General features: G+C 39.4%; 1 protein-coding gene across 1 annotated transcript; it reads left to right on the forward strand.

Annotated features, from left to right (window-relative positions):
- Positions 1–596: 596 nt before the first annotated feature.
- FAM241A (family with sequence similarity 241 member A) lies at positions 597–27,631 on the forward strand. Its single transcript, XM_060779082.2, has 2 exons — positions 597–1,215; positions 23,417–27,631. The coding sequence occupies exons 1-2, from the start codon at positions 994–996 to the stop codon at positions 23,660–23,662; spliced, it is 468 nt and encodes a 155-aa protein (XP_060635065.2). The 5' UTR covers positions 597–993; the 3' UTR covers positions 23,663–27,631.

A 27,631-nucleotide genomic window follows, 5' to 3' on the forward strand; every position in this document is an offset into this window, starting at 1 on the left:
AGCTTAAAGACCTGGGCATGTTTAGCCTGAAGAAGAGAAGGCTGAAAGGAGACATGATAGCTATGTATAAATGTGTGAGTGGAAGTCATAGGGAAGAGGGAAACAAGCTTGTTTCCTGCTACCCTGGAGACCAGGACTTGGAACGATGGCTTCAAACTTCAAGAAAGGAAATTCCATCTGAACATAAGGAAGAACTTCCTGACTGAGAGCTGTTCAGCAGTGGAACTCTCTGCCCCGGAGTGTGGTGGAGGCTCCTTCTTTGGAAGCTTTTAAACAGAGGCTGGATGGCCATTTGTCGGGTGTGCATTGAATGCAATTTTCCTGCTTCTTGACAGGGGGTTGGACTGGATGGCCCATGAGGTCTCTTCCAACTCTATGATTCCTGAGAGTTGCAGTTCTTGAATGTTTCCAGCCTTCTCTGCCAAAGCATGCTGGTGCTTCAGCAAACTACAACTCCCACGATGCCTGTAGCATGGAGGCTTGGCACTTCGAAGGGCTGTCAGGCGTGCACTCAAGGCGTCCAAGTTGGAAGGCAAGTTGCCCATGCTTGCCGCCCCTTTGGCCCAGCCACTCCTCCAGAGGTGGGCGCTTTCCACGAAGGAGAGACACGAGGGGGAGGAAGGGAGACGCTGTATAAAGAGAGGCGGCTGGGAGGGCTGGGGAACAAAAGGCGGAGAGGCACGCCGCTTCCTCCTTTCTCCCTTGCGCGCTCCCCCTTTTCACTCCCACTCCGCCTCCGCGCGCGCTTCCTTCCCTTTTTTCCCGGGGTCGCCTTTCGGCCCTCCGCCTCCCACTGGATCCCGTGACGGCTCCCCAGCCAGGCACGCCCTGCCAAGAAGGAGAAGGCAAAGACAGCAGCAGAGGCGGCAGGAACCGCAGCGGCGCCGCCACGGAGCTTCCTCGCGCGTGGGCTTGGACGCCCTGCGCGCGGGGCAGCAGCAGCAGCAGTAGCAGCAGGCGCGATCCGGGCTCTTCTCGTGTTCTTCCCCCGCGATGGGCTCCACGGAGGAGCTGCTCTGGCTGCAAACGACGGAATGTGTCTTGGGAAAGGAGTGGGAACGGGAGCCGGCGGCGCCATCGCGCTCCTCCTCGTCCCCCCTCGCCATTGGGAAAGCGAGGAGGCAAAGGAAGAAGCAGCAGCAACCACAAGAGCCATGGACACCCGAGGAAGAAGAGGAGGACGAGGACGAGGAAGAGCGGCAGCCCCAACAGCAGGTGAGCCGATGCTTGCCTCTCTTACTCTCCCTACCCACAAGGTTTGATATCCACAAGCCTTCCCCCATTGATTCCCACTGGCCATGCAATCAATCCATCGTTCTCATGGATTGGCTTGTGATGTAACATAGGAGACTGCTGGATTTACAGGTAGAAAGGCAGGGAAGGTGTCACCTTTTGTTCCTGGCTCCTTTTGTACACTCCTCTGCCTCCAATCTGGATTTTGTTGCCTCCCACATGGACTGCAAAACCCATGCCAAGTGTTGAAGCAGACTGTGAGGCTTGCAGGTAAAAAGAATTGGAAGTTGGCATTTAGGAGAGCCGGTTTTGTTCCAGGCTGCAAAGCTCTTGGTTAAAGGAGGAGGAGGAGCCACAAGAGCAGGTGAGCCCAGGCCTGCCTCTCTTGCCCTCGCCACCTGCAAAATAATAATAGTAAAATAATAATAATAAAGGTGGTCCTAGTGATGATCGGCCCACTGGGTGCAGTGCCTAAAGACCTTGGCCTGCACTTAAACACAATCGGCGCTGACAAAATTACCATCTGCCAGCTGCAGAAGGCCACCTTACTGGCACTATTCACCGATACATCACACAGTCCTAGACACTTGGGAAGGGTCCGAAGTATGATCCATTTCAACAGGCAGCAGAGTGTTTGCTGTGGACTCATCTTGTTGTGTTTCAAATTATTATTATTATTATTATTATTATTATTATTTATACTCCGCCACCATCTCCCCAAAAGGGACTCAGAGTGGTTTACATGAGGCTAAGCCCAGCAATACATTACAGCAACATAAAATATAAACAACAAAACAACATCACAATAAAATAAACAAACCAGTGCTGGGGAAAAAGCAGCGTGGCCGCACACTGGGTGCAGTGCCTAAAGACCTTGGCCTATACTTAAACACAATCGGCGCTGACAAAATTACCATCTGCCAGCTGCAAAAGGCCACCTTACTGGGATCTGCACACATTATTCGCCGATACATCACACAGTCCTAGACACTTGGGAAGTGTCGGACATGTGATCCAATACAACAGCCAGCAGAGTATCTGCTGTGCACTCATCTTGTTGTGTTGCAAATAATAATAATAAACTTTATTTATATTCCGCCACTATCTCCCCAAAGGGAACTCGGAGCAAGTTACATGAGGCCAAGCCCAGCGATACATTACAGCAACATAAAATATAAACAACAAAATAACATCACAATAAAATAAACCAGTGCTGGGGAAAAAGCAGTGCTGGGAAAAAGGGGATACAATGTTCTCTCGCTACGGTTTGCATGGACTCGCTGTTTCGCGGGTTGTTGCCTCCCAGTTGACAAATGGTTGTCATTGACCAGTGCAGCATTTTAATCCCGCTTATTGGCAACGATGGAGTGTGGAAGGGGGGTTCACCCTCCCCATCTTGAGAGAGGCAGCCAATCAAGAGAAACTTCAAAGCAAAAAAATAAATAAATGTGTATGGTGCCTTTAAATCTCTCCTCACTTCTACCTCACCTTTGGAACTGAATATACATATATAGCCTCCCTACTTCGCAGGTTTTCACTTTTTGCGGGTGGTCCTGGAACGTAACACCTGTGATAAGTGAGAGAACACTATATGTCAGACCTTTCATCCCCACTGTGGTCCCATCTACACTGCCATATAATCCAGATTATCTTCTTCGAACTGGATAGTTTATGTATTAATTCAATACATTTTTACTGTAAAGGTAAAGGTTTCCCATGACATTAAGTCTAGTTGTGTCCAACTCTGGGGGTGGTGCTCATTATTTCTAAGCTGAAGAGCTGGCATTGTCCATAGACACCTCCAAGGTCATGTGGCCAACATGACTGCATGGAGTGTCATTACCTTCCTGCAGAAGCAGTACCTATTGATTTTCCCATATGAACCGACATGAGCTCTAAGATCTGTTGAGGAGGACCTTCTCTCGCTCCCACCTCCATCTCAAGCATGGTTGGTGGAGACGAGAGAGAGGGCTTTCTCGGTGGTCCCCCGTTCCCCCCCCCCCCCAGCTCTGGAACTCTCTCCCCAGGGAGATTAGATTAGCACCTACCCTGTCCATTTTCCATAAAGACCTAAAGACTTGAATGTTCCAATGTGCTTTTGATTAATCCGATTCACTAGGTGATAACCCCTCCCCCAGCTATAATACTGGGCACTTGAACTTTATTATTATTTCTTTCCTTGTAGTGTACTCTACTAATTGATCTGACCCCTCTAGCCCTCATCAGGCCTCTGGCCCTTGCATCTTACTATCAATCCACTCCTGGTAGTTGTATTGCACAAGCCCTTGCCTCGCCCCTTAGTTTTGAATATGTTTTGAACCGCTGTGCTCAGCCACCGATTGTTGATTATTATGGTTTTGTTTTTATGCTGTTTTTACATGTATTTTATTGATTTATTTTTCCATGTTTTAATTGTGTTTGACTGGGCTTGATCTCCATGTAAGCTGCCCCAAGTACCTTTAGGGAGATGGTGGCAGGATACAAATATAAAGTTGTTGTTTTTGTTACTCACTCTTGCATGTTTTTGAACTGCTAGGTTGGCAGAATCTGGGGCTAACAGCGGGAGTTCACCCCGCTCTCTGGATTCGAACCACCAATCTTTCAGTCAGCAAGTTCAGCAACTCAGCAGTTTAACCCGCTGCGCCACCAAGGTGTTACTGCATTTTTACCCTTCTCAATCTCGACCCCAGAGGGAACTCAGAGCAGCTTCCAAATTGGCAATATTCAATGCCGATTAAACACAAAATATACAAATACATTATGCATTAAAATAATAAAAACAATAGCATATACATACATTAAATAAGCTGTTAAACATTGCATGTAGACACATCATAGTCCAGAAGCCATTCCAATTACATTACATTCACTTCATAGCTGCATGTTGCCCTGTACCACTCTCTAAACACTTGGTTCCATAGCCAGGTTTTAACTTGCTTTCTAAAGCACAGGAGGGAGAGAGCTGATATCTGATGTCACTAGGAAGGGAGTTCCACAGCTGAGAGGCCATCACTGAAAAGGCCCTGTCCCTTGCCCCCACCAGCCGCACCTGCAAAGGAGGTGGGATCGAGAGCAGGGCCTCCCCAGAGGATCTTAGCATTTGGGCTGGTTCGTAGAGGGAGATACGTTCAGACAGGTTTGTATGAGTCTACACTGCCATATAATCCAAAACAGAAAATCTGAATTGTATATGGCAGTGTATAAGGGGCCTGTGTGAGTCTTTTCTTCCCAGTGCCAGTAAAATCAATTAATTATTGTCCTTATTATTGATTTGCTTGTGGTCTAAAACAGTAGTGCTGGGACTTAATGTGAATTTACAGGTTAGAAGGGCATGGAAGCTATTACCTGCCTCTCTTAGGGGAACATATTTTGTTCCTGGGTCCTTCAGTATCCTTTTAGGAGTCTCACCTAGTCTTCTTACTGGGTGAGTCTGTTCTTCCCCTTTCGTTTATCAGGCAGTAAAATAAATTAATCATGATCATTATCACTGATTGGCTTGTAGTGCAAAACATTAGTGTTGGAACAGTCTATGGGATTTACAGAGGAAAGGTCATGGAATCTGTCACTGGTCACCCTCAAGCCAACACGTTTTGTTCCCCTGAGGACAACAACAGGTGACAACTTCCATGTGCTCAGGATCCTTTTAAAGTCATGTGTCTCCAACCTGGATTTCCCCACATGGACTGCAAATCCCATGTTGGAGAAAGTGAAAGAAGAGTGGTGAGCCACTTCCTGCTCTCTAGCCCCTTCTACATTGCCATAATTCACATTGCCTGCTTTGAACTTGATTATATGAGTCTACACTGCCATATAAACCAGTTCAAAGCAGATAATCTGGATTTTATATGGCAGTGTAGAATAAAGGGCTGCTAACCCTCTCCACCAGTGAAAAAAGGTGCTGGGGAGGGATGCTTATAGACCTCCATCCTTGCATTTCCATTAGGTGAGCCTTTTCTTCCCACTGGGTCCACCAGGCAGTAGAATCAATTAGTCATGATCATGATCATTGGCTGTCTTGTGTTGCAGAATACTGTTGGAACGAACTATGGGATTTACATGGAAGTTGTCACATATTGTTCTGGGCTCCTTCAGAATCATTTAAAAGTCCTCTGCCTCCAACTTGAATTCCCCAACTTCCCCAGGTGGACTACAAAGCCCATGTCAGAAATTGCTGGATGGGAATGAATGGGAGTCCAAACCATCTGGGTACTAGGTTGAGGAAGACTGTTCCAAAGCATAGCATCCTATTTTGCAACACCTTCTATTCAATTTGTCACTTGTCAGCTTTTGCTTTTCTTTCCCTGCCAACATGGACACATTACTCAGTCAACGAATGTCATATTTGTTAAAGGTTAATAATTAATTGATATAATGCTACCAGACAGGTAGCAAAGGTAGTTTCCTTTCTTTTTGGCATTGGACTCCACAGACAGAGGAGGAGGAAAGAAGCCTTTTGATAATTGCCCAGTAACACAGGTCACATCCCTGGTTTTCTGGTCTCTGCAATGCCAAGCATAGGAAATTTGATTTCATGGAGTAAATGACACACATAAAGGTACATTGTTGGATAATTAAATAATGCACTAGCCCAAGTGGGTTCATTACAGTACCCATGGGAGAAACAATATTTAGATTGTGGGAGGGTGTGCAAAACAAGCTTGAAAGGAAAGCATAGCTTGCTTTCTCCATTCTTCAAAAACAAAAAGGTACGGAGTACCTGTATTTGATGGAGCTCTACAGAAGACGTTGAATCTCCTGCAAGGCGGATTGGAACTAACCTTTGCCAGGTTTCTCTGAAAAAAAGAGGGGAAGGCATAACTCCTAAATCATTTTTATGTTTTTGTGCAAACTTGTTCCACACATGAAATCAGATTGCTTTTTACCTGTGTAAAAAGTGAAATAGGCTTTTATTCTTCAAGCTACTTCCTCACACTTAAAATATGGTTTCTGCCTCCTGCAGAATTCTGGGGTTTGTTATTTTTTGAGGCTGTTAAAAGCCCCTCCCTAAACTACAAACCTCAGAATTCTGCAGGAGGCAGCAACCGGATTTTAAGTGGATTTATTCTCTAGTATGATGAGGTCATTGTATTCATATTCATTCCTAGGCTGTATGTTAGTTAAAAGCCAGTGAGAAATACCTGCAGCACAACATTATAAGCACAAGCTGATTTGCCATATGCCATTACTGCTGTTCAGACTATGGTTATAATTTTGCTGTTGCAAGTTGTGTTGATTGGGTTTTTTTGTGTGTGTCTCACTCGTATACAAAAAGCAATTAACACAACCTGCAACAACAAAATTATAACCATATCCTGAACAGCAGCTATGGCATATGGCATATCAGCTTGTTTGTGTGTGATTTTAAACTGAGACCCCAGTGGTGCAGTGGGTTAAACCCTTGTGCCGGCAGGACTGGTCAACTGACAGGTTAGCAGTTTGAATCTGAGGAGAGTGGGTTGAGCTCCCTCTGTGAGCTCCAGCTCCTTATGCGGGGACATTTATTTATTTATTTACTACATTTGTATACCGCCTTTCTCAGCCAGAGGTGACATGAGAGAAGCCTCCCACAGGATGATAAAACATCAAATATCTGGGCATCCCCTGGGCAACGTCCTTGCAGACAGCCAATTCTCTCACACCAGAAGCAATTTGCCATTTCTCAAGTTGCTTCTGACACACACACAAAAATTGTAAATTGCTTAAAGTTTTCCACAAAGAAGTAGCAGAATATGGATGCTTGATGTGTTAAACATATGTAGTTAGAACTAGTTAGAACAATAGGATCGTGCAGATTTTTTCCTTCAAGAAGCAAATGACTCGTTCTTGTTGTTTGTCATTGAGTCCATTTACAGCAACCCTATGAATAAAAGACCTCTAAGAATCATGATCATGGATAGCTTGTAAACACAGGGGTGTAACGTCTTTGATTGAATCAGTACATTTATGTACTGCCTTTCTCTTTACCGTCCATTATTGTCTTTTCCGTTGTGTCATCATTGCATAATGTACAAAGTACCAGAGCCTCAGTTTAAGCATCTTGAGAATTCAGGCTTGGTTTGCTCTAGGACTTAGACATTTCTTTTTTGTTTGTCCGTAGTATCTATAGACCTTTCCTCCAGCACCATATTTCAAATGAGTTAATTTTTGCACTGTCAGCTTTCTTCACTATCCAGCTGTCAGTAACCATAGAAATTGGAAAAACTATAGCATGGATGGGATGCAAGAGCTGGACCATAAGGAAGGCTGAGCAAAGGAAGATAGATGCTTTTGAACTGCGGTGTTGGAGGAAAATTCTGAGACTACTTTGGACCGCAAGAAGATCGAACCAGTCCATACTCCAGGAAATAAAGCCTGACTGCTTGCTGGAGGGAAGGATATTAAAGGCAAAGATGAAGTGCTTTGGCCACATGATGAGAAGACAGGAAAGCTTGGAGAAGATAATGATGCTGGGAAAATAGAAAAAGAAAGAGGGGCAGACCAAAGGATGTTGTCCTTGAGGTGATTGGCTTGATCTTGAAGTAGCTGGGGGTGGTGGCGGCCAACAGGGATCTCTGGTGTAGGCTGGTCCATGAGGCCACAAATAGTTGAAAGCGATTGAACGAACAAACAACAACAGCATGGATGATTCAGACATTGCTGTTATGATATGTTTTTACTCTTGCGAATCTAACCTAGTTGGATCATAGCTGCCCTTCCAAGTCCTAGCTTTCTTCTAATTTCTTGACTGCAGTCTCCATTTGAATCAATGACTGAACCAACATGTAGCATTTGCTCATGTTACCTACTTTTTTATCCTCATAATCTTCATGATCAGAGACTATTTAAAAGATAAATTCTGTATTCTTTATGCTTTCACTTGAAGCATGTGGTTACAGCTGCATCAGAGCTAGTGTTGAAATGTGGAGTGTCAGTTTAATCTAAATTAAATTATATGGAATAATACAGTGTGGCACGCCTTTATGGTTCTTTTTGCTTACACGTACAAGTACACACAGAGAGAAATAGTGAAGTTGTGCATTGTATAGCATTGCGAGCACTCTGGGAATACCTGTAAGATTCCGGCCCAGCTTACCTGTCTGAACGTATCTCTCCCTTTGAACCATCTAGAAATTTAAGATCATCTTGATCCTGCCTTCTTCGCAGGCACGCCTGGTGGAGATGAGAGACAGGGTCTTCTCAGTGGTGGCCCCTCAACTGTGGAATTCCCTCCCCAGCAATGTTAGATCAGCCCCCTCCCTCCTGACCTTCTGAAAAAAAGTAAAAACCTGGCTCTTTGAACAAGCCTTAGTCAAAAACAATAGTCAAACATGGAATTGTGTATGATTGAAACATGGAACAGTTTAGATGATGCTACTGGAAAATGACATTAACAGGAAGACATTGGTTATTATATGTTTTAATAGTTTTTGTATGGATTTTATAATGTTGTTTTAAATGTTTTAATTGTATATTGTGGATTGTTATGGCATCGAATTGCTTCTAACTTGTAAGCCGCCTTGAGTAGCCTTTGGGCTAAGAAAGGCGGGATAGAAATATCATAAATAAATAAATACAGTAGTAAAATTATAAACCATTGTGTTTTTACTATCTTTTATCTAAGATTAGAAGTGTTCAAGCAAGTCTCTTTAACTTCATTTAGCTGTCACAGCCAGAGTCCAATAAAGTAGCTGAAATCAAAGGGGAAGGTTTCTTAGAACTGAAGTTGTTTAGTAACATTAACCGTCTTCATATATTTAGAATTCTCCATATGGCAACCTAGAACAGCAAATTCTCTGTGTCAACTCTATATAAAAACTGACAGTCAGAAATGTACAAATCTAGAGCAGCCTTCACTGAATCAGGAGTTGGATCACATGGAGTCATGCCTTCCCACAGGAAATTTACTTGCATAAATATGTTGCAGACATCCTCTTCAAGACAGAAATGGTAGGAGACTAGATTTGTCACAGCCAATGTTCCCATTCTATGAGCAGAGACGAGCCCTTAAGTATGAAGGTGGCTATTCTCATGAACAAATTGAGGTGTGAATTGCTGTGTGGTTTAGCCAAACCCAATTAATGTACAAAATGTATGCTTTATTTTTAAATTGATGAACATATGCTGTCATAGTGTTGGTAGCACTCCCTCCAGTGTACGAGAAGAGAGGTGAGGTACTGTAACACCTTTTTCACGATTCTGTTTGCTTTCTGAAGTTCATAGGTTCTGATATTTGAGATTTTCCCCTAGTTAATCATGATATTTGGATGTTGGGGTGGGGGGTGGGGAGGTTCAATACCCCCCCCCCCCCCCTATAATTCTACAAATGTTTAGACTTTGGTTGCCAGCATATTTCAGCACTGGTTATGCTAGCCACTGGAGCTTGAATTCCATCAGTGTGTAGGGAGCTGTGAAATTATCATCTCTGGCTTAAAGTTTTCAGTCCTTCTAATATGGTTTCATTTTGTCAGGGTTACATAATTTTCCTATGCAGCTTATGCCAAAGGAATGATATGAGAGAGAGAGAGAGAGAGAGAGAGAGAGAGAGAGATCTGCCTAGATAAATAAATAAGTCATCGCCTGCTTGAAATAATAGGACCATGCCAATGTTCCATAGGAAAATAATATGCTTATTATTAACTTGAGATTTTTGCATATCTGTTGCTTCAAAATATGAGTAAGTCAGTTCCTTTTCTGGAAAATACTTAGATCTGTATTTTATTATGATTCATTTTACTGAATTACTCACCTTCATTTTACTGGACTTGTAACTTTTCCCACTGGTCACTTTAGTTTATTTTTATTTACTTTTTGCTTGATAAAAGGTCTCCAGCATGGATAATAAACATACTGAAAAATTAATTTCACAAATATGAAATAGGAATATTTTCCTCAATTGAAATTTTACTGTTTGCATAGTAGTTGTAAAACATTTCTCTCTATTTCAAATTTACAAAGAGAATTTCTGATGACTATTACTGTTGGAGATAGCAACCTGCTCAAGCCTCCTCAATTTAATGTTATGTTTGTTTATAATGTGTTGTTTTATTTTCTGAAGTGTGTGTCTTATTTGGTTTAGCTCTATGTACTTGAGGCAGTGGGAGGGGCTGCAGATGGCATGACTGTTTAGAATGCATTTTAAACAGTTAAGGCTTGAGTCAGTTAGAATACAGATAGTGTAGAAACTTAGAAACCAACTGAGGCTTGAGTCAGCTTGAGTACAGAAGTCTGTTTGAGAACAGAAGCCTGTATTAGAAGTTAGAAAATTGTTGATGCTTGAATTCTTTGAAAGTAAATTCTTATGAAAGAGAACTGTACAGAACAATATAGTTTTTGAAGATACTGTTAAAGACAATAAGTTAAAGATACATTGATTTAAAGATAAAAGTTGAGTTAAAGATAAAAATTGAAACATTTTAAAGTTTAACCTGACAAGAAATGTGCCTGTATATTAAAATACATATTATGAGTAAAACAACTTTGTTCCTTTTACAAGAAGTCTACTTGCATCTTTGTCTACTGAGAGCATTGAATAGAAACAAGATATTTACAAGCCCAACAGCCATCAGTCACTCAATAAACTAAAGGAACACTGCCATAACTCTGCTATCCAATAGGTCATTATCCTAACAGGTCATAATCCATAATTCCCAATAGGCTGTAATCCTAACAGGTCATCATCCTTATCCCAATAATTACAACTGCCATAGAATCTCAAAAGATGAGCAGAGTCAGTTCTGGTTTTAATTAGATGTGGAACCACCAAAGAATACCAGTTGCAATAAATCATATTTCAGATACTAGTAATAAGTCACCTATGAGTACCACTTGCCTCAGAAAATCTTATGAAATTCATTGGGTCACCATAAATGAACAAGCAACTAGTGGGTTGCAACAAATCAAAAGTGATCATGTACATGCATTGCTTCTTCTCACCTTGATGTGAAACCAAGTCTTTTTAAAAGTACCAAATGTCTTATGGCTTGGAAAAAGTATCTGTCACTGCCAGTAATGACCCTGGATGAAATGCATCACTTATTCTAGAGTAATGTATCCTCCAGAAGTTTTGGCCTACACTACCCATCATCTCCTCCCAGCATGGGCAATAAGTAAGAAATTGTAGCCCAGAACATCTGAAACACTAAGTCACCCCTTAGTTACATGGTCACTGGGTTATTTGCCCAGAGAGCAAGTCTGTGCAGGAAAAAAACTCCAGAACTTGATAGAGTATTATCTGGAATTTTGCAGCAGGTGGTTTGATAGTTGACCCATGGAGGTGCATAGTGACAGCACATTTTTCTACAGTGATAGAATATCTCTGTAGCATTTTTTGGGAGGACAAGAGTAGTATCATATCAATAATAAACACAGCATCAAAATTGGGAGTGCGTTGATCTTTGGATTGAGAATGCTTGCACATATCACCCCACCCCCCACCCCCACCCCGTGTTTCTATTTTGGGCACCCTGTACGTTTCCAAGATTCACTTTGTGCAGATCTTTGGATTTGGAGCTGTAGTTTCCCAAATGAACTTAAGAAAGGGAAGGGGGAAAGTAGCAACCCTGGAGACAGAGCTCTATACCCTATTTGTGTGGTGTAGTTGCTCTGACCAGACCTCTCAAGAGCACTGATTAAATACATGCTAACTTTTTTCTTAGCAGTACTGAAGAGCTCTGATTTACATAACAAGATACTTGGTGGTTCAGGGAGCAAAATGAGTTCTGAAGCACCTTCTTCATTTCACACTTGATTTGAGAACTAAGGATGTTTATTATAACTAATCAAAGAAGTTCTCTATATAAGAAGCAGCATTCTTTTTTGTCTCCTAATTCTAGTGTATACACAAGGGAAGTATATGTAAGGTCTTGGATTCTTTACATAACCATGAACGTGACAGTGCCTTGCTCTTTTGTCAGTATAGGCAAAGGCTTAGGTGCAGATTTGCAAATGCTTAAACTAAAACTTGTCTGTCTTCCAGGTGCACTTTATTTTTTGAAGATGTACTGTAGCAAACTGGCACAGCTATCCTTTTTGAAGCTGAAAGAAAATTCTGAAATATACAGGAAAGCTCTGCAGGAGTTTTGCTTGTTTATTCATTACCTTTATCTCTTGAATTTCCTCCTGAAAACCACCATGTGGAGACAATTAGATTGGAAAATAGCCACTACTGCAAGGTCACCTGGGGAGTTTCATGGCTGAGTGGGAATCTGATAGCTTAACAAGGACTGAATTATTGCATTCCAACTTCTCAATATAATGTAAGAAAATATTAACATAGTTTTAAGTGAGTCATCAATGAAAATCTACCGCATCTGTCTTGTATAAAGCTACAACATCAATGACAAGTAGTTTCTGTCTCCTTGGTTGGTAACTTTATTACATGATTACTCACAACAGCAAACGTTTTAGAAGATAAACATATTACATAAACACAGATCTTAAGCAAATAAGAGATGTGCATTACTGTGAGTAACCTAATGAAGCATTTGGATATTGTAACATGGAAGGAGAGAGTGTTCCAAATATTTCTCTTATCTGTATATTTGCATTAATATATGAGATGTTTAATATGTAGCAAAAAGTACTTACAGTATTGTTCCCTGCATTGTTAGAATGTACATTGTAATATAAACATTATTACTTGTTGCATCATGAAAATTCTCATGTATTGAGAGGAATAATTCTGATCATTTAAAGCAAGTCTAGGCAAAGGCAGTGGGCTACTTTCTGGGATGGTAAAATGAACGAGAACTTTTTTAAAAAAATGTTTTTAGTTATAATACAGAACAAATGTCTTTTTAATGACTTCACCTCCTCAGTTTCCCACTGTTTCGGTTATTCAACAGGTCAGGGGTTTGAATTCGGGGAGAGCGGGCTGAGGTCCCTCTGTCAGCTCCAGCTCCCCATGTGGGGTCATGAGAGAAGCCTCCCACAAGGATGGTAAAACATCAATCATTTGGACATCCCCTGGGCAACATCCTTGCAGACAGCCAATACTCTCATACCAGAAGCAACTTGCAGTTTCTCAAGGCACTCCTGACACAAGAAAAAAATTAAACTAATGCTAGATTAAGGAGGAGAACTGTACAGCTTTCCCATTTTAGGAACTGCCACTTTAAATCCTTTCCTCCACTTACATACTGTGGCTTTAGCTCATTGCAACTACTAAAAGATTTTGCTAATGTCAATATCTGGCTATGAATTGCTCCATTGACATTTACCAGTGGCTATTATTCTATCACATGGGCTTGTGAAGAGGAAGCAGTCTGTGCCACTTTGCCTGTTGTCAGTTTTGCACTGCAGCTGTTCACTGCCTGTTTCATTAGCAAACTACACCAGTAACCTCTGGCAATATTTCATACTGGCCAATTTCAGTGGGATGTTTTAAAAAATCTTTTTCGGGGGCTGAGCGCTGCAAAAATCAAGATGTTGTGGACCAAATGCAACTTTTGGAGTGCACCTTCATTACTGTTTAGTAGTTGTTGGTTAGAACTACTTATTTTTTATCCTTTGACCTTTGTTTGGAATTGTTGTGCTTAAAAGAATAGACATAAGGATATCTTCAAAGTAATTTGGATTTGTGGATTTGTAATTTGTAGCAGAATTGTGCCTTTAATTCCTGATACCTTAATAAAACTGCCAAGGGTTCCCATGCCATCCTTTGTCTTCTAAGGGGCCCTTAATATGTTAGTTCAGTTAGTTGAGTTGCTCCTTCATAGGTGTATTAAATTTTAAAAAACATGGACAGAACCAATCACATGGGGTTTTCTTACTGATGTCACCACCATACAAGTGTGCACACATAGAGAGAAAGTAAAAAAAGAAAGAGAACAGATCCTATGCTGTGGAACTTACAGCCTCTGCCCATGCTTTTCAATCCTATGTGCATTGCCACAACTACTAAATGAAAGTCATCTCTTAGGTGATTAAGACCCTGTAAGCATTTTTATGCAGAAAGGATTATCAGAAAGAATGAAATATCTAGAAGCTTTTAATTATATGTAAGAGAACCAGTAAAGTATAGTGGTTAAAGAGTTAGACTAGGATTCTGGAAGACCATGCTTTGAATTTTCACTTGGCCATGGAAACCCATTAGATCAGTGGTTCTCAACCTGTGGGTCCCCAAATGTTTTGGCCTTCAGCTCCCACATATCCTAACAGCTGGTAAACTGGCTGGGATTTCTGGGAGTTGTAGGCCAAAACATCTGGGGACCCACAGGTTGAGAACCACTGCATTAGATGGACTTGGCCAAGATTCCCACAGTAAATCTGAAACAATTTGCCACATCAACAAGAAGGCATGACATATATGACAAGAAAGATAGTTTAATATGCAAGTGCTTAAGTAATAGAGTTCCATGCTCTTGTGATGTGCATTTTTAATACTCCCTTTTCTGGTTAAATTAATGGTTCTATTGAATAAAATAGCATCTTCAGATACTACGTATAAGTTGTTGACCAACTGCACAGCTGGTTCTTGGTGTATTTTCCAGAATTGTGTGGACAATTAGGATACTTCCTGGAACTCAAAACAAGCAATTCATTGTTTTCTGTACTACTTATTTCATTAAACTTTATAGACAAATAAGTCACTGTAAAATATATGTCAATTTCTGGGATTGGGGGGAGGGGAAGGATACTCCTAAGCGATTGGTCAGCAGTTTGATGTCGAACTTGGCTTCTAAAACCAATTGTGCTTGTTGATCTGCAGGCACAAAGTTATCACTTGGATTTAATATCATAGGCTTCACCACAAGTAGATCTTGTCTTCTTAAAGTTTCTTATGTTAGGGTTCTCAGGCCAGGCAGGTTTATTCTGTTCTCAATAGATCTCATGTGAAAGATTCATAGTTTTAATGAAAATCAAAAGTCTATAGACAGCTTGCCCTCCGGCATATCTAGTTGTAGTGGGGTGTAAGAGTGTGAAATGCTTGCAGAACCAGTTTTATAGAGAGAAAATGAATGTATTTCAACAAACATGTGCAAGTCTCCACTTGCTTATCATACTTCACAACTAAATTACTTTTCCTTACAAATGTAACAGGTGTCGTGCAAAAAAGGGGGAAGCTTCGAATCTACTGTTACTTAGCTTTGTCTTGCTCATTTATGAAATAAACTCTATTTTGCACTGTTCAGGAACCAGCTGTTTACAGTTAAATTGCTTTTCTTTTGTTCTCTTTTCCTGTCTTAGTGGTGGTTCCCCATCACCACACCCCAACATATTCATTGTGTTCTAAAATGAGAAAGAAAGGCTGTCTAGTTGTCATAAAATTGTTTAGCTCGCCTGAAAACACAACTTTAAAATCAGTATTTTAAAGATATTTTATCAGAAGTGCTAACCACATAATGCAATAGCCTTAGTTACTGCCGGATTTACAAGAACATATGTCAAGGAATAACTTCTTATTTATATGATTTCCTATTTCGTAAATTCTGAAAAGCAGTCCAGATAGCTTCTGAAACAAGCATCTGAAGACAGCATAGCAGCTACCTTACAAGAACCCGACTGAAATGTCACAATTGCTTTCTAGTAATCATAATTACTAGGTATATCTGTACAAATAGTACATGTAAATCTATTAGAGTTTAGCACACTTTTGACAGCTCAGATTTGAAACCACCTGAGATATTATTATGAGAGAGTTATTTAAACAAAAACAGAGTATTGATGTAAGGTTTATGCTTTCTTTGAATAGCTTTACCTTAACATTTGTCTAGTCTCCTGCCTGAGAAATAAAATATTTCAGTAAATGGTTTCCAGATATGAGATAGTTCAGAAACCTGCACATATTGACTTCAACAAATCCTGGGAAAGTGAAAAATGAATGCCATTGGAATTAAATGCTACTAAGAGTATCGCTACACTGTGGAATTAATGCAATTTGATACCACTTTAACTGTCATGATTCAATGTTCTGCAATCCTGGGATTTGTAGCTTGGTGAGACAGTGAAGCCTTATAAAGCTGTAGTTCAATTAGTCCGCAGCATCGAGCTATGTCAGTTACAGTGCTATCAAAGAGCATTAATGCTACAGTGTAGATCAGGCATGGGCAAACTTGGGCCCTCCGGGTGTTTAGAACTTCAACTCCCACAATTCCTAACAGGGTCAGGCCCTTTCATTTCCCCCCTCAGCCGCTTAAGGGCTCAAGTTTGCCCATGCCTGGTGTAGATCCACCCTCAGTTTTGTCTGTGAGCTGTATTGTTTAAGCTGGGTTTCTCTTGTTCATTTGCAACAGCTGTCCCTGGCCTCACCTCCATGCCTTGAGGTAAGATAGCAAGGAAGACTTGCTCTTAGTATGTAGAAAGTGGATTTTCTTTGACATCACATCTGGTTACCAGTTGGATTTCAGTATTCTGATAGAGCTTAATGCATTACTGAAGACATTATTTTACTCAGCAGAAAAGTACACCACTTGCAGACCCACTGGCTGTTGTGCTAAAATAATCATAGCTGTATCAGATGTGTCTCCTGAATTACTTTGTGGTGAAGCTAATTTCAGGACAATAGAATGAACAATGCTAACAAACAAAGACAATGAAAGCTTTGTCTTTGGATATACAGGAGTAGTTCAAAAGCAAAGTTTGTTTTGTTTGTGTGCAGAATAGTTTGCCAAGAAGTTTCATAAGCTTTCTATGTATTCTTACAAATGTTTTGAGTCTCTGCAGGAAGCACCAGGACTGTGGCGCAGCTGGCTGAGAGTCAGCTGCATTAAGATCTCTACTGACCAAAAGGTCATGAGTTCGAAGCCAGCCCAGATTGGAGTGAGTTTCCGACCAATTTGTGTAGTTTGCTGTTGCTCTTTGCAGCCCAAAAGACAGTTGCATCTGTCAAGTAGGAAATTTAGGTACCACTTATGCAGGGAGGCTAATTTACGATAAAAATCTCCAGGAAGCATGCAAAGAATGAGGAAGTACTTCATCAGTGTCACAAATGGACGGTGAAGCTACAGCTCCCCTTGTGGCAAGAATATCCTCATGAACAAAGCTGGAATGTTTAATAGCCTCTGTGTGTCTGTCTATATATATTGTGTGTCTATGGCATTGAATGTTTGCTATGTGTATGCACATTGTAATCCACCCTGAGTCCCCTGTGGAGTGAGAAGGGCGGAATATAAATTCTGTAAATAATAATAATAATAATAATAATAACAACAACAACCAGATGTATAGAGTGGCATCTAGAATCCCCTATGGAAAGCATTTTTGCTCATTCTTACATTTCTTCTGGTTTTTAAGCAGCAAACTTTTGAGCTTTATGAGTCTAATTTGCTAGTAAAGCAAATATAATTGTTAACCAAATTGCAATGAACCCATATGGTACGTTTCCTTTGAAGTTGTATGGGTTAATGTTTCTGCTTCATAAAAATCTTTTGGGAAAGTGTCTTTGTCTCAGAAAACTTTTTCATAAATTTTTGGTTGACTTGGCATCCAGTTTTATGCCGCATTTGCTCAATTGCTATTCAAATGCATGGCTGCTGTAATAACTCGCTCCAAACTATTTGGGTGGGGAGCTGTGCTGACATCACATATGGATTTATTGTTATAATTGCTAAATACATTTTTTCTTCGTATTGTGGCTGTTTTGCTTTACTTTGTTAATTTATTTCTTATCTCTATACAGCACAACCAGCTTAATCCAGTGCCTATTCATGTTTTGCATCCCTGAAGAAATAAAAGAATTTTTTATGGCTAGTTAAATGTCATCCTTGACTGCTCAAGCTTTGCAGATATATTTTATTTTTATGTGTAGACAAATATATGTGCGCAATTGTAGTCTGTTCTTGTATTTTAAAACTTGAGAACTCTTTAAACTTCTTTGGTAACCCCAACTTATACTGCAAAATTAAATTAACATATTCAGTACAGCTTTGAATAATAGTTCCTTATTTATATTTCATAAGAATAATGTGTCTCTCTAAAATATATCTATTCTGGTGTTAAATTAGCATAGCACATCTATTGTAGTACTGCCTACTGAGACTGTTCTGAATGGTTACATTATGCTTATCTTATAGATTTTGTTTTGTATTGCAATTTGTTGCCCTTCAGTTCCATTGCATACAACCCCCTCCCTGTAAAATCTACCAAAGAAAGAATAAGGAATTATTTCTCAAAATATGTTGGTTCTAGGTTCATGCAAGCTTGAGTTACAATGTAATTGTCAGTTTCTGCAACAATTCTTGCTTGCAACAGGCCAGCAGACCAACATGGCTGCATCTCCTGAAGATAAAGTACTGGCAAAGGTTTCCCCTTGACATTAAGTCTAGTCAAGTCTGACTCTGGGAGGTGGTGCCCAGCCAAAGATCCATAATTGCCCGTAGATGCTTCCTAGGTCATATGGCCAGCGTGACTGCATGGAGTGCCGTTACCTTCCCACCAAAGCAGTACCTATTGATCTACTTACACTTGCATGTTTTTGAAGTGCAAGGTTGGCAGAAGCTGGGGCTAGCAATGGGAGCTCATCCCATACCGCAGATTCAAACCACTGACCTTCCATTCAGCTAGTTCTGCAGCTTAGCACTTCAACCTGCTGTATTGCCACAGCTCCTCTCCAGAAGATATTCTTCAACAAATTTCAAAACAAAAGCTATGGTAAAGAGGTTTTAACAAAACATTCCCAGCATCTTTTGTTCTGTGGCCCATTTCTGTACTTCCTTTATTTGTCCCTAAATGTGCAAGAAGTAATTGGTAACAGTTTGTTCTATCATTGGGTAGAATGAGGCAGTTATCAAGGTCCTTTAGAATTATAGTGAAAGAAAATGACATGATCATGATCACTGTTGCCCACTTCTCGTGGCTCAAGGTGAGATACAACAATCAAAACATATCAATGTAAAATACATGCAACCAAATACATAGATCAAAACCCACTACTATAAAAAGCATACACCAAAACATAATAAGAGCTGGCACAATAGGTTAAAATCTTGTGCCGGTAGGACACAGTTCAAATCCAGGCAGCGGGGTGAGCTCCCACCTTTCAGCTCCAGCTTCTCATGCGGGGGCATGAGAAAAGCCTCCCACAGGATGGTAAAACATCTGGGTGTCCCTGGGCAATGTCATTACAGGTGGCTAGATCTGTCATGCCAGAAGCAACTTACAGTTTCTCAAGTCACTTCTGACACAAAACAACCCAAACATGTAATATAGTTAACACAAGAAGAAAGGCTCAGAAAGACACCTGGCAACAACAGCAGGGGAAGAAAAAAACTGTCAGTGGTATCAGTGGTGGTGACAATGAGAAGTTAGCTGTCCTCAAAAAGAAAACTTACCTTTGAAGCAAACTGAAATATAAGGCTGTGGAAGGAAGGAATTGTAAAGTTGCTCCTGCTGGGGTGCAAGTGATTTTTCAAGCTGGTAAAATTGAAGTTTGCTTTTAGTATTTCTTAAAAAACATTTTCAGAATGGGATGATTCAATCCTTTGATGCAGAATCCATTGATACAGTGGGCTGATGGCCATCTATCACCCATAAGCCAGTGCTGACAAAATGGAATGTTTACGCCTTCATTTGAATACAATAGAAATCAAGGGAGAATTATACTAAGCAGAACCTTAGACTCAAAATGCAAGATACTACTCTGCTTCTGTTTGGTCTGCAAAACTTTGACATGGCATTTAGATTGCTTGGACAGTCTAAAAACTGATTCCTTGGCTAAATAAATAAAGAATAAAATTATATTGAGTAAGGATGAGAAAAAATAGAGTTTTTCTATTGTGTTCTTCCTTCTTGAGAACTATTCTGCTTTAAGGAGTTGCACAGCAACATGGAGAATTCTTAATTAAAAATGTTGACACTCCCCAAGTAAGTTGTTAATTTTAAGAAACCGTAGATTTTAGATAATCTGTTAGATGGCTTGACTTCTCATGTTTTGGCACCCGAAGGGACTGGGGTGAGGTGCTGAATTAATATGTATCTCTCTCTGCAAGTGCTGGAATATATTTCAGTGCATTTATTATAAGATTGTTTTTAACTTGTCTAGTAAATAAACTAGAATTTCCTGAGGCTTAATTTTTGTTGTTACATGCATTGTATTCTTACAATTCATCATGTTTGACCTGTTTACAACTCAGCAGGACAATTGCAAATGTAATTGCTTTTAGTATAATATGTTTAGTTGCAATATATGTTTACAAAATGTTTTGAATATAAACCTACTTGATGCAATCCTCTTTTCAAGACATTTTTTTCTTTATAGGAGACATCTAGTCACTGTAATTAAAGGTTACAAGCTCTTGTGTTGTTAGCAGTACTGACTTTAAAAATGATGAATATTTTTCCACCTAGCTTTATTTGTCTTTGGTGGGAACATTAGCAAAATCATGAATGTTGCTTGTTTTGTCTTAAAATGGTGCCCAGAGAACTTTGTGCATTATCTTTTTGTGATATTATTTTTTAAAAGATAGTTAAAAGTGAAATGTTCACAGAGGAGAATATTTTGGTTTATAAATGTTTTGAATTGCACATGTGTGAAACCATTTATTTCTCTTCCTTTATTTCACATGTGTGCTGTGTGAAATAATTAAGCAGTGTGAAATGGGGTAGGGGTGCAATGTTTCTTATGATAAAAGGCATTAGATGCCTTTCTACCTACAGTTTTATTTACACGGGCTTATGTAAAAATGGGAATACATCTGGAAAAATATATTTCTGTTATGGTTTCCAAATTGCACACCTATTTGTAAAATATATTGGTTTTATCCCCCAAAGTGTATTGCAAAATTGAGCAAGGGGGATGGAATTAACCACTCATGAAAGACATTCCAGTTATACCCAATTAACAAAGTAGAAGGGCTCCTTGCCTTGACTTCATTAACATTGATACCAAAGGTAAAAAGAAATAATATGAAAAGACTACATATAGGTTCCAACATGACAAAACAAGGAGCACTATCCAGCATGTTTCAGCAAACCTTTTGTTCAAAACTAACATAATGCACATGTGAAATGAAACAACTAGAGCACTGGTTCCCAACCTTTTCTTGACCAGGGATAACTTTGACCAGGGACTGCTTTCCAACATTAGTACCAAAGGGGTTATGAATCAGTTTTTAGTCAACTTTAGACTTGGTTCGAAGTGCTGATTCAGAAAATTGCATTGGATAGACCACATTGGCTCTAGTTTTGATACAGAACATATGCCATGGTCAGACACAGGGAAGGAGTGGTAGGCGGTGCGAAAGGAGCAGAAGTAAAATAAATATAATAAAAGAAATAAAGAGGAGGGAGGCTCACGGACCAGATTTTTGTCCTCACGGCCCACTGGTGGTCCATGGCCCACAGGTAAAGAACTCCTGAACTAGAGCAAGAAACCTTATTAAGTGAGATTTGGAATCTTCTAGAGCAGTGGTTCTCAACCTTCCTAATGCTGCGACCCCTTAATGCATTTCCTCATGTTGTGATGACCTCCAACCATAACTTCATAACTGTGATGTTGCATCTACACCAGTGGTCCTCATCCTTCCTAATTCCACGAGCCCTTAATACAGTGACCCCCAACCATCTTCTTGTTGTGGTGATCCCCAACCATCACATTATTTTTTTTGCTTCTTCATAACTGTAATTTTGCATCTACACCAGTGATTCTCATCCTTCCGAATGCAGCGACCCCTTAATACAGTTCCTCATGTTGTAGTGACCTCCAAACATAACTTCATAACTGTAAGGTTGCATCTACAGTAGTGGTTCCCAATCTTCCTAATGTTGTGGTGACCCCCAACCATAATTTCATAGCTATAATTTTGCATCTACACCAGTGGTTCTCAACCTTCCTCATGTTGTGGTGACCCCCAACCATCACATCATTTTTGTTGCTACTGTACTTCATACTGTAATTTGGCTACTGTTATGAATCGTAATGTAAACATCTGATATGCAGGATGTATTTTCATTAACTGGACCAAATTTGGCACAAATACCCAATACACCCAAATTTGAATACTCGTGGGGTTGGAGGGGGGAGGGGAGTTGATTTTGTCATTTGGGAGTTGCTGGGATTTATAGTTCACCTGCAATCAAAAAGCATTCTGAACTCCACTCGTAACAGAATTGAACCAAACTTGGCACACAGAACTCCCATGACCAACGGGAAATACTGGAAGGGTTTGGTGGGCATTGACCTTGAGTTTAGGAGTTGTAGTTCACCTACATCCAGAGAACACTGTGGATTCAAACAATGATGGATCTGGACTAAATTTGGTACAAATACTCAATATGCCCAAAAAAAAAAATAATGTGATGGTTGGGGATCACCACAACAAGAAGATGGTTGGGGGTCACTGTTGAAGTTTGGGGAAAATAGAGCTTGACATTTGGGAGTTGTAGTTGCTGGCATTTATAGTTCACCTACAATCAAGAGCATTCTGAACCCCACCAACGATAGAATTGTGCCCAAGTTCCCAGACAGAAACCCCGTGATCGACAGAAAAGACTGTGTTTTCTGATATCTGGTGACATCTCAAGCATACTCTCGCGACCCCCACAGGGGTCCCGACCCCCAGGTTGAGAAACACTGTTCTAGAGGCTAATGGAGAGCTGCTTTCAAAATGCGTCCTGGGTTTTTTTTATTTTTACTTTCAACAGATTCCACTTTTTTAACAATTTATATTTTGATGACAAAGCTTATAGATATGTGCTCTTTTAAAAAAATAAAAATAAAATGGCAAGATAGCTGGCAAGGCCGGCTAATCTTTCCTGTGCTCCCTTTTTGTTCTTTATATATGTTCAGTAAGCGATTCTAGAGGCATCTATATACCTTTCCTGTTGTATGTAAGCATATGCAACTACAGTAGGATCACCTAAACTAAAATCCCATTCTTTCTCAGACCATGCTTTATTTCTTGAATAGTTTACTTCAGGCACTCTGCTACAACCCAACACTGAAAAAAACTTTTCCCAGTCCTACTTCAACATCACTCTAATGCCAATGATGGAAATGAATAAAAGTAAAATACAAACTAGATAGAAGACAAGAAAGGCAGCAAGGGCTAGTCTGGATTCCCATAAAGAGAATGCAAAAAGATGCTCTTGGTCAGAGGCTTTATCAACTGAGGTATGGCTGTATTTGTTTTTTGGGTGGAAGGGTATCAATCATTCCTGCTCAGAAATCATTCCTGCTCAGAGCAGTGAAAAAAGTAAGCATGTTTCCACACAAGATAATCATATTACAGATGCAGTGCCTTAATCTATTCTTTTCTTCTGACTGCAGGTCCAGCAAGACGAAAGGGATAATAATGTCGAAGCTGCTACAGATGACTATAAAAAGATGGGAACTCTTTTTGGTGAACTCAACAAAAGTCTCATCAGCATCGGCTTCACAAGGATGTATTTTGGTGAACGCATCGTGGAGCCTGTAATTGTCATGTTCTTCTGGGGTATGCTCTGGTTCCTTGGTCTACAAGCTCTTGGACTTGTAGCTGTCCTGTGCCTTGTCATTATTTATGTTCAGCAATAAACTCTTGGAGGTTAGATAGCTATTTCTTTTTGGTGAATTTTGGACCATTTGAATGGATACTTCATTTTGAACTATCTTGGTGGATTTACATGCTTAGCCAAACAAGAATGATATACCAGTATCATAAGCTACTCTGTTGGACATTAAATGGCCATTAAAATTATGCACTCTTTCCTTTAAGCTGACATTATCTTCATAATTGAAAAGGAAACAAATGAAAACATACCATGAATTGATGATTAAGAGGCTTAACCCAGGACCATGAAATCTATTCTTTTTTATTATTCTTTTTTAAAGATTGTTGAATTAAACTAGTTCCTGTGGGCTCCAGTTCTAAGAGGCTTTTTTGGGTATAAAAACAAACCTGTCAAAAGTAGGTCAACAGAGATTTTATATTTATGCTGCAACTACTTTCAAATAATAGCTTTTTCTATTGGTAATCAAACTTTAAAAAGCCAGTTTGTATAAGTTTTTATGCTGCCTGGTTTTATAGCATCCTGTAAATTTATTTGCTGACTTCTTCAGCATGACGATGTATATATGCAGTCTTACCATTTTTTTCTGTATGAATTACAGAAATGCATCATTTTTTATTTTGCCAGGATGATCTAATACTTCTGAAGTTTTTTACCATGCCATGTCTCCACTGTCTTCTTTTCTTCTAGGACACTGTTGTTGCTCCATTGGACAAAATGATAATGCCCTTTTTGTTTGTAATGAGCTTCTGGTTTTGTTGTGTTCTTTTTCTGAGGTCTTTCTTTCCATAAGCATATCAGACTTGTTACAAGAACAGCAAAAGATTGTAACTATACACTTCCTTTCCCCTCTTTGTAATAATGGGATTAGAGCCACTCTTGATGGACTTAGAAATGATAGGTTATAACAATTTGTCTATCTTGAATTAGGTCCGTATTCTTTTAAAGTATGAATCAAATTAGGCAGTTACTGAAAACATTCTTGCTGCCACTCTGTGCTAGCATGGTATATGTACGTATATAGTATTGTTTCCATCTGAAATAGAAAAATAAGTAATTTTTATTAAGCACAGAAGAGGCTAAAAGTTTTCTCCTACTACCAAAGTTAATATGCCATGTACAAATTCACCGATTAAGTGGAAACTGCTGCAGACATTCATAGCAGTGACCAAAGCCATTAAGGTAGATGCAGTTATGTTTATGTTCAGTACAAATCAGCTCACTTCCACTTCACGGGTCATGCTTCTTGTTACACAACTTATAATTTACTATCTAATATTGTTCTCTAGTGCTTGCTAAATGTGCTTTAGTGATGCTATGTGTATATGTTGTGTTTATAAAATATTGTGAATCTGATTTTACTGATTTGCAAAGCAAAAGCATTTTTGAATGAGATGATGCCAGGGAGAGAATACTGAGGAATAAATAGTTCATTTATCACAGCCATAGATACATCAGTATTTTTTTTTTCATTTCCAGAAGTATCTAAAAAAATGGAGCAGACAATTTCCACTTGTTATCCATCTTCTTTGCAGCCTGACTGGACAATTCCTGTCCTTCCAACTTGTATAGCTGATTTTTGTCCTTCCAACTTGTATAGCTGATTTTTGCATAGAATTATTATTTCTATTATTTCTATCTCCATTTCTAAGCCGAAGAGCAGGCATTGTCTGTACTCACATTTGCATGTTTCCAAACTGCTAGGTTGACAGAAGCTGGGGCTAACCACAGTAGCTCAACCCGTCCACAGATTTGAACTACCAACACAAGTTCTGCAGCTTAGCAGTTTAACTGGCTGCACCACTGTGGGCCCATTATTATTATTATTATTATTATTATTATTATTATTATTATTATTATTATCTTTATTTATACCCTGCCTTTCTCCTAGTGGAGACGCAAGGCGGTTAACAATGCCACTTTAGTCATGGTTTAAAAAGGCGCAATACAATTTTTTTAAAAAAACAACAACAAATAATACAGTGTGGATTAAGATAAAAAAACAATTAAAATATAATACACTTAAAATGGCCTTCAAAACACACACACACACACCAGCAGTAGAGAGCAATTAGTGAAAATCTACCTAATCTTTTGGCTCCAAAGGCCCGCTGCAAATTACCCAAATGTCATCATATTCTTACTATATTGCAATATAAACTGCACAATTGATGTGTTATTGCACCACAACTTTTCAAAAACAATGCCTGATTTGTATTGAAATGGGTGTTAATAACTTTACTGCTTTGAAAAAGTAGTTGTTTGGGACTAAAATATGTTCCAAATTAAGAGTTGTTTTGCACTTTTTAATAATCTCCACTGTATTAGAAAAATTTGTTATTGTCACTTAACACTGAAATAAGAACACCAACTTTTTTTTAAGTCTACTCTGATTGGTTCATGCAAATGTTTCATTTAAAAAAAATTAAAAATGGGTGATATTTGAAGGTTTTGTTTTTGCAGTAAATCTTTTCTAAAAATGTTGTTGTTCTATTGGCTGTGAACATTTCTAATCATTTTGTAGAATATCAAAATCAGACCTAATAGTTTTATATCTCTGAAGGCTACTCTGAAGCCTTTGATAAGCACCTAAAGCTTTTGCCATCTTTAGTGGAGCCATTAAAATACAGTAGAATCTTGCTTATCCAACCTTTGCTCATCCAACGTTCTATATTATCCAACGCAGTCTGCCTCCCACCCGGATTCCCAGCTGTTTCAGTATATTGCAATTATAGTAATTACTATACAATGTTACCATGCATTGAACTGCTTTTTCTGTCAATTTGTTGTAATACATATTTTGGTGCTTAATTTGTAACAACATAACATAATTTGACGTTTAATAGACTTTTCCTTAATCCCTCCTTATTATACAACATTTTCGCTTACCCAACGTTCTGCCGGCCCGTTTACGTTGGATAAGCAAGACTCTAATGTGAGAAAAACCCATGAAGACGGGAGCCACAACTTAAGCTTTGGAATGAATCCAATTTAAGCTTTGGAATTTGCAAAACTGGGTCAGTTGGCTATGGTTTGTCATAGTAGCATTTTGGGCTCCACTTCAGAAGCTAAAGCTGTGGGTTTGAAAAGAATAGCGATAATGTCCAAAGTTCTGTTTCTTTAACTGTATTGTTGTTGCCACTTAGATACAAACTTCAGCACTGTTCTGGATGTGTTGAAATGATTGGAAATTATGTAGAAAGGAAGATGTGTTGGATTGTTTTTACACATGCGTTCATTGTGAAGGCAACATTGTGAAGCCTTATTCAGGATCTCTGCTTTGTATATATTTACGTATATTTATGTGAGGGTATTTAAGACAAATCACAACTCAGGCTATCCAATTAAGATTAGATTTTTTGTTGTTGTTGTTGCTGTATAGCCTGTGAATCCACATTTTTGGGATATTTTCATCTTAAATTATTTGTTATTCAGAATTGCAGGTGTAGCCCCTTCCACACAGCTGAATAAAATCCCACATGATCTGCTTTGAACAGGACTATATGGCAGTGTGGACTCAGATAATCCAGTCAAAGCAGATAATGTGGGATTTTCTGGCATGATATAGTGGGTTATGTGACTGTATGTAAGGGCCCAAAGAAACAGGAGTAGGAAGGGAAGGTAACATGTGTTTTTTTCCAGATATATGTTCGTTGGATTGATTGAGTCTTTGGGAAAGTGGGCAAGATCAAGTGGACTATTCAGTGTTTCATTTGCATATGTTCTCTTCCTGCTGAAGCTTTCTTCACCTTTCAGAGCTGCATGCAGTGTGGTGGAAATGGATGAAGACAGCCATGAAATGGGCAATCTCCTGTGTATGTAACTATACACAGAGGAATCTTTGAAACACCAACTATCAACAAACTCATGGAATTGGCCTGGTTGGGAAATACTGCAATACACCAATGTTAAATTATTTCTTTAGAAATATTTGTACTTTCAGAACATTCAGTCATTTGTTTTTTTCTAATAAAACATCCTCTGAGTGCTCAAA

Source organism: Anolis sagrei, chromosome 5 (assembly GCF_037176765.1).
Source record: "Anolis sagrei isolate rAnoSag1 chromosome 5, rAnoSag1.mat, whole genome shotgun sequence".
Classification (NCBI taxonomy): domain Eukaryota; kingdom Metazoa; phylum Chordata; class Lepidosauria; order Squamata; family Dactyloidae; genus Anolis; species Anolis sagrei.

What these genes read in the sequence shown, in the direction of transcription:
- FAM241A (XM_060779082.2), top strand. Translation starts at nt 994, where the DNA reads ATGGGCTCCACGGAGGAGCTGCTCTGGCTGCAAACGACGGAATGTGTC. An exon ending in AGCGGCAGCCCCAACAGCAG is followed by an intron (nt 1,216 to 23,416) that starts GTGAGCCGATGC and finishes TTCTGACTGCAG; the next exon opens with GTCCAGCAAGACGAAAGGGA.